We start from the raw sequence: 12,419 nt of genomic DNA on the forward strand, positions 1-12,419 counted from the left end.
TATCTTCTATCACGACTGTTGTATTACGGAGCGTAAAATGGGTTCTTCAACCGCTTGATAAAGATCTTACAACCTTTTTCCGTTTTCCGTCTCGAAATATAATCGAATACTCGACTCCTATGCATTCCGTCTCGTAATAATGCACCTTGCACAACGCGGTTCGTCGCTGTGCTATTTTTCTGAGATAGCCGGGAATTTTGTAATTTCATACGGCCCGGAACATTTTTCGTAAACATTATGCGATACAGAGTTTGTATGTATTCGCATCACAGCATTTTATTATACTTGAACCACACTCTTGGTAATATTTTCCGGCACGATCTTCACGTTTCAATTCCACCGCATCCACACGTTCAACTGGTTCGTTCCGCGCGAGCACAATTATCCGAAGTAAACGAGAATGCAATGTAATACTCCCGTGTTTTTAATCATCCTTGTAGAATTATAATTACGACCCTGTTCCTGCACGTTACCGGGTATTATTTTCCATAAACGACTGCTCTCCTTCGGCCTACGTTCAACATTCAACGTGCGGTCTAATTGCAGGTGTTCCGTCTCCCTAGGTGATCGTGCGTTCCCGATGGGATTTTTTATGGCAACGTTACTTGCGTGCCCACTTGAGAGCGTCTCTCGGGAGTTTCATCGATAAACGCGCGCCTTAGCGTCGCGTCGAGTCATTCGGATGATACAGTAATGTCTCCCTAATTGACGCTCAGATTGTCTACAAAAATGGACAATATACGTAGAGAAGATACGATTGTTCGATCCTTGCGGTTCATTTTTATAGTTACGAATTGTCAACAACTACAAAAACGAGCTGCAAGGCTCGAACAATCGTATCGCCTCTTCCCGAATTGTCCATTTTCGTGGACAATCTGAGCGTCAGTAAGGGAGACATTACTGTATTACGCTGGACCACCCTGTACACGAGAACAATAAGAATCCGGTTTCAGCAGCCACTTCTACATGGTGTCCCAAAAATGTCTCGCAATCCGAGAATAGGAGGTTCCTGAGGTAATTTGAAGCAAGTTTGTCCTTGGCGAAAATGCAATCCACGGCTTTGTTTGCGAGTTATTAACGAAAAAGAGTGACCAATGAGAGGTGAGGTATGCTGGCGCAAGGCGGCCGAGCCAATGAGCGGAACTGGGCTTCGCGCGCTCATTGGCTCGGCCGCCAAGCGCTAGGCGAGCTCGCCTCTCATTGGTCAGTGTTTTTCGTTAATAATTCGTAAACGAAGCAACGGGTTGCATTTTCGCCAAGGAAAAAGTTACTTCAAATGATTCCAGGAACTTCTCATTTCCGGTTTGCGAGACATTTTTGGGACACCCTGTATAATGCAGCGTGTCGGAGTTTCGTATAGACAATCCGCGATATTGCCAATTTGTTTCGTGGAAATGACTTTCTGCGGCCGCGATTCATGATCGTTCGATCGCGAATTAATGAAATTTACTTACGCTCCAATTTTTCGGGCACAATGTTCGCTGATTGGTCGTGCGATAGCCGGGAAGCCTTCCGTTTTACTAACAGCGGCCGCCACGTCAGGTAAAAGTTATTAAACAGAGGAAACTCTTTCGCGGGAGCTGCTCGTTCCGCACCTGCGTACGTTGCCAATTTGACCTGAATTTCGCCTGTACACCGATTCCTACGCGAATCTGTAGAATTTTGTTGCGTGCAACAATATTTCGAACCGCGCGTACAACAGTCGCCGACGTTGCAACGAATCGAGGTCGTCGAACGCATTATTTATCTAGACAAACGCAGCGAGCACCGACGTTGTTTGAATATTCGCCGATACCAAATTGTTTAAAACAATAATTCCGATAGAAACGATCGTATTACGTTGCACGGAGTACTTCGACGTGTCTCGCGACTATAAAATTTATTATAACGATCCTCGCCAGCGAATCGCAAACAACGATAAACATGAGAAAATACGCGGAGCTAATTTTTCATTTTAATTCTGTGTTTATCATTAGTTTCTTTTTTCAAAATGCTCGTTCGCATCGACGCATCGGATGTCCGAAAGTAACGCATCGAGTTCTTACAATTCGCTTTACCGTTCAATCGACTCGGAAAAATGCTCGCACGGTCGTCGAAAGTGTATAAAAGAGTGGATTGGACAGTTTGAGGAAAAACCCATGGAAACATAAGTGACAAGAACGCTGTGGTGACGCCATAGCTGCCATGCCAGGGTTAAGATGAAGAGTTAGCTTACGGAAGATACGCCACACCACACCGACATGGCTAACAGCCAAATCTCCGGGGATTTGCGGCAAGTTCATTAAGTGTTGTTACCCCTATCCGAAACGTAGAAATTGCCACTGTATCACCTGCGATCATTTACTCGCCAAACACAAATATTAATGTTCTCCGCGGTGCCAGCATCTCAACATCAATCTTTGGAATTTTCAATCTCGCCGAAAGTCGCGTCGCTTTCGTCCAAACAGAATGCTGGAGATTTTCGATTTTTCGAAACGATTTCGAAATTTCCTTGAAACGAGAATTACTCTGTGTTATAGCGGGATCTTCGAGCTTTAATTTTAGGCCAACAGCGTTCGATAACTTCCACGGGAAATCAATTCAAGAACACTTAGAACGTTCCCTTGAAAACCGCGTCATCTTCGTCCAAATAAAGAGTTGGTAATTTTGGCATTTCCAAAATCATTTCGACGTTTCTTTGAAACTGAAATTATCCTATCCTAAGATGCGCTCTCCGAGCTTTAATTTGCAGCCAGTAACGTCCAATAATTTCCAAGGGCGGGTAATTTACGATGGAAACGATTTTAACATCTCTTTTCAACAAAATTACCCTATCTTCAAGCGGACCCTTCAAACATCAATTTGAGGCCAGCAACGTTCAAAAATACCCACGGAAATACAACTTTTAAAGTCGATTCGAAGTTTTCCTCAAGAAGTAACGTTCTACTTCGTTCGCGTCTACTTGCAATTAACTCGGAGAATTTTTACTTCGCATAAATATTCGCGGTCTACCATTCATAATATACACGTCAAATGTAATATATCCTCTTATAAAATATACGAAAGCGTTATTTTGAGCAGCGAAGAATATTATCCATTGCAATCAATACGTTTCACGGTTGTTCGGCCGCGAAGTCGTAAAGTCTCTCGATACATTATTACGAGTTGCAATTTTAAATAACGACGCGCCCGTTAAATTCATTTCAATTCCCTTATGGAGTGCACAAAATCGTTGCGCGCGTGCAACGGCTGACGACGAGCAAATTTCTCGGATGCCCTCTAATGCTATATTTTAACCCTTCGCACACGAAGCTATTTCAACTGTAAATCTAAAATAATTTCTCTGACTTACAGTATTTTCATTTTATACGACAAAGTGCATTTTGTGCATGCGAAATTGAGTCTCGCGACTTACAGAAGGGTTACACATTTTTAACAATTTAAAAAAATGTAAACTTTGTTAATGTAGAAATTATCTTAGAACGTGATGCAACAAATTTTAGTGGTGCCATTTGAGTCACCAGTCGAGTGCAAAGGGTTAACAGAACCTAATTAAACAGCAGGAGAAATGATTCAAAGACTTCATCGTTTACCAGCCGAGGAAGCGGCGCAAAGAATAATTTCTACGTTAATTTAGACCGGCGTTTTCTACGTTACCCTCGTTTACAGAATCTTTTCGACAGGATTCCCGAGTTAGCCGCCGCGACGAACAGATCTACGAATACATTTCTGTTAATCCCTAGATTTCAGCAGGAGCATTAACAGGAACACCGGTCCCGTGTCTGTACAAACAACACGTCACGTAGCGGACCGAGGAAAAAAAATGATTATCCCCGCGATGAACGAAGTTTAATTTGCCAAAGTTTGCAGCGTCACGGGAAGGATGTTCGCTATATTGCCAGAATCCATTTGGAATCGTTCAGGGGGTCGCAGCGTGCCAGCGAATGCATTCTGGACAATGGAGTTCACGTTTACTTGAATCGCCTGGAACTGCCGATTATGCCAGCCTCTTCTTTTTTTTTTAACCGTCTCGTATTATGGAAACCCGAATCGCCCTGTATTTTTTTCGCGTGCCGCGCTGTTACAACCAATTTGCCGGCGGTTTTCTCTTTATCAATTATCTTCCACGTTTCCAGGTATGCAGAACGTTTCGCGAGTTTTTCTGCGGCGCCGCTTCGAAAATCGACGGCGGCAATTCAATTTTTTTGCTGTGAGATTAAACCGCGCGCGGTTCGTTTAAACAACCAGAAATCTAAATTAAAAATCTCTGAACGATCTTGTCTTCGCGATTCGTATGCGTGGAGTTCACGGGACCGCGGAAAATACGGATTCTTAACCGACAACGCGGATTTGGAAAGTGCAATGGCTTAATCAATGCGTTCGATGTTTCAGTTTATTGAATCGGCGAAGGGAAATGTTCACGCCAAGTAAAATACTTTGCATCCGACGCAACGAGTAGAAGTGGCTTGAAGATCATTTTAACACGTTGAACGCCCAGCGTAAATCGGTAGAGTTTCTCCCGGCGCCAGAAGCAAAGAAAAATTTATTGTATTGTCCTGAGTGTCCAGAGTCACTGCAATTATGTTTACAATGTTTTAACGAATTCCATCGTAACTAATAAAATATTATAATATTATAGAAACAAATTTAAACAAAAGTATGATTTGTTAGTATAAGACTGCGAAAACATAGCCGTCACCCAGATATGGGTGACGTGGCGTTTAATGTGTTAACAGGTTGAGACTTTTAGTGACTTTAAATCTTAGTGACTGCGGATTTTATGCATTTATAGCGAAATTGCGTAGCTGCAATTTAACCCTTTGCAGTCAAAGCTGTTTGAATTCGAAATCCAGAACATGATTTCTGATCTGCAGAATTTCTATTTTATATAATTTATTGCGATTTATATATATATGTGAAATTGAGCCTGTTGGCAAGTACGATGCAATTTTAACAGTTTTTTGAAAATATAAACGAGTTAAATGCTCTTAGAATGATTTTGAAAAATAGTATACCAAATTTTTAGTGGCGCCTCAATGCCACCACTCGAGTGCAAAGGGTTAAAGTAGTAGACGCATCGAGAGAATTAAGAAACATCAAAATGTATCATTTTCAACCCGTTAAAGTTATCGAAGAAAGAATGAACTTGCTATTTAGTTTATACCACTTGCAATTGATGAGACAATTTTTATTTCGCATAAAAATCCGCAGTCTATTTATCAGGTTTTTAAATCTAATTCAATATTTATCAACGATGTGGCACAAGCATCTTGCTACCTCTTCATAATCAAACGCATCGCAAATTTCGACTTTCGCTACACATTTCAATAATTATATTTACATTTACTGGTTTCGAACTATATCGCAAAAGATATGAAAATTTAAAAAATACATAACAAAATTCGAATCGTCAAGAATGCATCGCATCCGCAGTCCGATTTAAAGCTTCGAGCGCGATCGTTTCGAATAATCCATGAGAATCGTGCATCTCCTTTCAAAAACACGAACGTAAAATAACGTATCACGTATCTAGAAATGTCATCCCGAGACGTCTCTGTGGAATTGATTAAACTAAGTACGTCGGCGCGAACGACGAATTTGTTGGCAAGCTTAAATAGAGGAGAGAAAATGAATCGCTGAACGGCGACGGGGTGCCTCAAAAATTCCGTGACGCGTTCGCGGGAGCGTTTTAAAATTCCGGCGAAGCTCGGCGAACTTTCCGTGTATTCGGACTCGGTTAATCGGGACCGCTTAATGCAATTTTATCCATAAAAGAAAGTACGGAAGAAAGCTTAGGATTAAGGAGCATCGTTGGAGGAGAAATTACCTTGTGGTTGGAAAGGTTCGCGACAACGCAAGCGAGCACCGCTTCTCTGCCCAATGGGACCGTCACGTTCGTTATTGGCACGGTAAAGCTCGGTCCCTCTGAAACACAAGAGCGTTATCTTCTAAATAGTCCGGTATAACGTGGGTTCATTAGACCTATATGTCTCCATTCCCATCGATAAAATCGATCTCCCTTCTTATTACGAAACGCGCTTCTTTTTTCTTTATTTTTTTGTTTGCCCGCGCAGCCTCGCTTAATGATCGCTCGATAGGCAAATACCGTAGACTTTGTCCTCCAGCCACAGTTTATTTAACACGTTGATTGCCGTGTCAACCATATTTCGGCGGTGTGTTCGCCCAGGCTCGAAAATTCATTTTCACGCCGATGGCACGCAAAATTGAGGATCGAAAGAGCGATTAACAATTTGCGGATTTTATGGCGAAACAGGGAAGTGCTGGGAATGTCAGCTATTAAAATTATTACGAAACGATTTCCGCGATGATCGACAGTCTGGTAATAGTCATTTTTCGTGCTGCTGACTAACACGCGCTTCCGGATATTTTCGGTTTAGCGAACTCAACGTAGATTCTTTTACGAAGCATTATTAAATAAACATGCTTGTTCGTTGAAAATCTGAACGAAGACATTCTCGCGAATTCCAACGGCTGCATTTACTGCTCGCTCGGTGCTAACGTTTCCCTTTTTCCTTTCATCTTCGTTCTGGTTCCAATTAATAAATTATAAGACCCCCCCTTTAATGTGTCCAGCGCGAGAATAAATTTCCTTCTTTCGCAGCTGGTAAATTATAACTCGTCCGACGGAAAGGAAGCCGGGCTTTATCATCCGATTCTATATTCGTTCGAACGCGAAGATAGTTTTAATGAAATTGCGTTAATTGGTCGAGCATTCCAATTTCCCCTTGTATCGTTCTAATGAAATAACGAATGAAACGATATCAAGCCGGCGAACGGGCCGAACGGGGGATATTTATTAGAACGGCCGTGGGTGGCCCGGTCGAGAAGATTCAATAAAAGAACGTGTCTAGCCGAATTACAGGGCAAAGTTTCTAGGGAACACATTGTTCCCACTGCAAACACGTGACGCCTCACGTTCGCCGAGTAACTCATTCTCCGCACGCTGCTGCATCGACAGAGAGCGTTGGAGAATTTACTGGCACGAAACGGTCCCGGTTTTGTACAACTGCATACTGCAAACGCGTGCACCGTAAGCGCACGCGGTTTCCTAATATCGGCGCTGATAAAACGCGCTGATTTTCTGCGTGCCCGCGCGTCTCGTTATCTTCGAGTTAGAATCGAAGACATTCGACTACCTAATCCTGGTTCACCGGTCGACGCGCATCTACGCAGATTGCTCGGCAAAGTAGGTCCTTAAGGAACATGCAGGTGCATCGCCGAGCGTCCTGTCTAAATCGAAAAATCGATGAAAACGACGCTTCGATGCACTTTTCTGCATTTCGCAAAGTCCCTTGGTTTTCTAGACGATGGCGCGAATAACTATGGGAACAAAGGAACTTTTATATGTTTAGCGATATTTAAAGAAAAATTTAACAAAACATCGTATTTGTATATTTTTATATCAGTGATAATAGAAAATAGAAATGTACAAATATTGTTTGTTTTTTTTGGTTCACGTTTAGATATCAGTAAAAATGTAACAGTATTTCACGACTCAACGGAAGACTTCTTTATTTTAATTTCTGATTAACGATCAACGATTGTAACTCGTTGATTATTACAAGCAATTTGTAATAATTGAGCAAAAAGTAATCGGGCAAAAAATAATATGAATAATGATTAACGATTATAACTCATTGATCGTTATTCATATTATTTTTTGGCTAACGATTATAACTCGTTAGTTATTAAAAATTGTTATAAATTATAACAATAAACAAAATTGTCTTTTTCTATTTGATTTAAATGCCTCTAACATCGGCTGCACCTGTGAACTGTTTTCCAAATTTATCGTAGCTTTTAGAACGGCTTTCGGTCGAAGAGCCTGGATTTTTGGAAAAATTGAGATTCCCAAAATTGACTACGACAAGTACTAGCTTCGTTCGCGTACCTATTCCAAAGGGATATTTTATTTTTATTGACTACGACAAAAATTGAAAGACATAGTTCGGCAAAGAATTAAAAGACTAATAATCAAAACGTTCATTTATATATTTATTTATTAATGCTTTAATCCAGATCAGCAATATAAAAAGCCCAACAACGAAATAAAAGTCAAGCACAGAAAATGATATATTAACGTTCTTCTCGTAATTTACGTATTCGTTTATATCAGAAGCGAATAAAATTGATCTATCCATCGTTATTAATATCCTTTTGCATTAATAGTCGAAACGGGCACCCAACGAAAGATACGCAATTTTCGATCGCATAAAGTATTTTTCGTGTACCTACTACAGCTACAGCTGATTGCATGAAATCGTCCAGTGTGAAGGAAATGGGGTAAGCTCCATTAGCGAGCTCCAAAGTTCAATATGTACTCATGAATATCAATCAATTCAATATCTACGATTCGTTTCATTCAGTTCGATTAATACTCATAAAAGGGAAAACGGTTCATCACACGCGTATTTGCAAAGTAGTTGGTATCATTAAGTTCTCTCGCGGTTATGGAGATGATCAAAATTCTACTGTAATTAGCATTTCCAGTAGAATCTATATCTATTCTTTCCAATTACATCGTTTCACGTAACACGGTGCTGGTTGATTACGGACTTCAAACACATTCAGTGCATTAAATTTTTTCATAACGAACGTAGGATATTTTTCGTCTCAAATTTTCTGCGTTCAATTCTGCAAGACCTCGTCCAAATTTTTCCCCGCTACGCTATGTTTCGCTATTGTAAACATTGGACGAACATTTATTTAACGAACAATTCATCGTAATTAATTAATTTTATATCCACACCCCTCTCCTCCGGAAAGTTGCTTCGTTGATCCTCGAACGACGAACTATTATCACAAGTGTACTATTGAGGATGTTTATAACAATTCGGAGCTTTACTCGGCAATTTGTCGAAACAGATTTCAGAAGATATTTCTTGGAAACTCGTCATCTTTCTATCGTTCCCAATGTAACAATTTCTTTTTTATTTAATTGCCGAAAATTGAGCGATTAAGTGAACGATGTAAAGAATCTGTCTCAAAATTGACCCAGCCACCGTCGTGCGAGGGTTAATGAAACGAATGCCACGATCACTGAAAATTGGCATTTTTATAAATCCGTGCGACTCGTTAATTATTGGAATGCGGATTTTATGGAATAATAAAAATAGGTGTACAAGAGTGTATAAGGTGTATAAATTCCGATTCTGCTGGTGGGAACTGGTTCAACAAATTGTTACTCGGCAATTTGTCGAAACAGATTTCAGAAGATATTTCTTGGAAACTCGTCAGCTTTCTATCGTTCCCAATGTAACAATTTCTTTTTTATTTAATTGCCGAAAATTGAGCAATTAAGTGAACGATGTAAAGAATCTGTCTCCAAATTGACCCAGCCACCGTCGTGCGAGGGTTAATGAAACGAATGCCACGATCACTGAAAATCGGCATTTTTATAAATCCGTGCGACTCATTAATTATTGGAATGCGGATTTTATGGAATAATAAAAATAGGTGTACAAGAGTGTATAAGGTGTATAAATTCCGATTCTGCCGGTGGGAACTGGTTCAACAAATTGTTGCTCGGCAATTTGTCGAAACAGATTTCAGAAGATATTTCTTGGAAACTCGTCAGCTTTCTATCGTTCCCAATGTAACAATTTCTTTTTTATTTAATTACCGAAAATTGAGCGATTAAATGAACGATGTAAAGAATCTGTCTCAAAATTGACCCAGCCACCGTCGTGCGAGGGTTAATGAAACGAATGCCACGATCACTGAAAATCGGCATTTTTATAAATCCGTGCGGTTCGTAAATTATCGGAATGCGGATTTTATGGAATAATAAAAATAGGTGTACAAGAGTGTATAAGGTGTATAAATTCCGATTCTGCCGGTGGGAACTGGTTCAACAAATTGTTGCTCGGCAATTTGTCGAAACAGATTTCAGAAGATATTTCTTGGAAACTCGTCAGCTTTCTATCGTTCCCAATGTAACAATTTCTTTTTTATTTAATTACCGAAAATTGAGCGATTAAATGAACGATGTAAAGAATCTGTCTCAAAATTGACCCAGCCACCGTCGTGCGAGGGTTAATGAAACGAATGCCACGATCACTGAAAATCGGCATTTTTATAAATCCGTGCGGTTCGTAAATTATCGGAATGCGGATTTTATGGAATAATAAAAATAGGTGTACAAGTATATAAGGTGTATAAATTCCGATTCTGCCGGTGGGAACTGGTTCAACAAATTGTTACTCTGCTCGACGTTCCGCGGTTTCCTAATAAGGGATGATTCGTTGTGAATTTCAGTCGCGAATCCGAGCACAGACTGCGTTAGCGGATGAACAGGATAGAAAAATGGCCGCAGCGATTTTCGCGGTGACTACGTTTGAAGCGGAACCGCGTGTTACCGGGGAAATACGGATATTATAATTAAATCGGATTATTGGAGCTAGTTAACGAGTCGACGGTAAAACGCTTTGAGGTTGTTACGTTAAGTAGGCATGTACGAATCGCGCAAAGGCGATGAGGTGGCAAAACGGGGATGTTGGCAAGGGAGTTGAAACCCGGTGTGCGCCAACAGATAAGCACTGATCCCAATTACACGTTGGGTAGACCAGTTCCCTGGCTGAACGGATCATGGATTATTGACTCCATCTTGATTACTTGGCTCCCGTCAATACAATTGAGAGATCGATACACCCTGAATTTCCCGCACTTGACCTCCACGCGCGCCACGTTGCACTCATATCTTCGGAATATTTATCTTTCTCGCAGCCATTAAACACTTCGTCGGCTACGCGTGCCGGAACAATGACAAAAATCGCTTCCCTAAACAGAGATCCTCGTTAAACAGTCTTGAAAAATAGTTTCTCCATTTTGATTAGTGCATAAAAGAAACCAATAAAAAAATGACTTTTTTTACGAAGTCTGCTAACATTTGATTCTGTTTTTAAACCTTTTATCACCTTTCGGTAAGCTCTTCCCTGAACTTCTTCTCGTTTTCTGAATTCTGAAAAATTCTTTAAAAATTTGTCCACGCGTAAAGAATATTTGCAACGTCGTTTTGTTTAGAATGCGATTCTGTTCTTGCGCGTGCTACACATTTTTTTTTTTAAGGTCAAGTGAAATATAGTCGTTCTTTTACGATATTTATCTTTAATATGTTTTCCGACGAGCAATTTCGAGATTGCAGGCCGCGCGTGCTTTTTAAGCTTTGAATTTTTGAAGGGGATGTTAAATTTTGCGCGAAGGTCAACATTTTCGGGAGACCCCAGATGCCGCGCTTATGGCGTCCGTTCGATATGGCGGATCCGCCCGGGGCTGACGATATTCTTGTTTCGTATGGATTTATTGATGTATCTTCGCTGCTTATCATAGTGTTCTGAATCGGTAATGAACAGGGCGACTATGTGCGCTGCAATATGCAGTAATGTTACCGTGTAGCATAAATCTCGTATGCATTGGGTTTCTTAAGTATCGGAAAATACTTCGCAGCCACGTGCCTCGTAAGCAGTATTTTATACATCCTCGCTAACTTTCCGCGCGTAACCGACTGCCACATGTCTGACAACGTCTGTCTGCTTTGCCTCAAACTTACCGAACTAATCCCGAGTTAATTACACTAACGCGAAAAATGCAATTTTAAATGTGCCGGAACATATAAAAAGCGGGATCCGCGGAGCGTTTTAAACTGTACGACAGAAAGTATTTTAATTTAATTTTTACCGCAAGGTATTAACCTGAAAGAAAGTTCTTTACTTCCGAATCTCGTGAAACAGTCCACGGAAAAGGAAAAATTCGCAAGTGGTTCGTAATGTGAAAAGACGCAGTCGCGTTGGATCATCGATGTCGATAAAACTTTTTCCGTCGGATCTGAAGCAAAGCAAGCCGGCCATTTGCAGTTTTTGTCGATATTATTTCAATTTTATACGAGAAGACATTTTACGTTTAATTCCTATGGTTTCCACGAATACCGGATCGAAACTGGAACTACGCTTAAACGCGTGTAGCGTACATCATTTTATAACAATGACTAAGACGGATTTATTTAATCTTCTTACGATTTCTATTGTAGTATACGCTTGCAAAAATGAAGTTTATTTAAAAACTCGCGGAAACAGTTTTATTATGTCGGGAATCGTGGAAGAAAGAAACGAAATCCGGTCATTTTGACGGTTAAAATGGCAACTTCGGAAATCTCAAATATAATTATTATTATATCTCAAAAAATTATTATAAAATTATTATTAATATTAATATTAGAGTATCATTTATAGTAAATTACAATAAACCGCGGACAAAGATTAGAAAAAAGGAACACATGTGAAAGAAGAAAAGAAAAACATTTTTTAATTTCTCGAAAGAGACAAATATAACAAAAATAAATCGAAGAACTTGCAACATTATCGCTAATATTTGTGGAACCACGAAGACCGAACGTAAACTGTCTTCATAAATGATAAGTATTG

The 12,419-nt window shown here is 40.1% G+C and overlaps 1 protein-coding gene across 1 annotated transcript in view; it reads right to left on the reverse strand.

Moving 5' to 3' along the window:
* The window catches only part of LOC117229080 (neurotrimin), a 252,385-nt gene that overhangs the window by 103,073 nt on the left and 136,893 nt on the right, over positions 1 to 12,419 (reverse strand). Inside the window, exon 2 of the mRNA XM_033485220.2 lies at positions 5,807 to 5,904. Within this exon, the coding sequence (XP_033341111.2) occupies positions 5,807 to 5,904 (98 nt within the window). The remainder of the gene's footprint in view (positions 1 to 5,806; positions 5,905 to 12,419) is intronic.

Source organism: Megalopta genalis, chromosome 7 (genome assembly GCF_051020955.1).
Source record: "Megalopta genalis isolate 19385.01 chromosome 7, iyMegGena1_principal, whole genome shotgun sequence".
Lineage (NCBI taxonomy): Eukaryota > Metazoa > Arthropoda > Insecta > Hymenoptera > Halictidae > Megalopta > Megalopta genalis.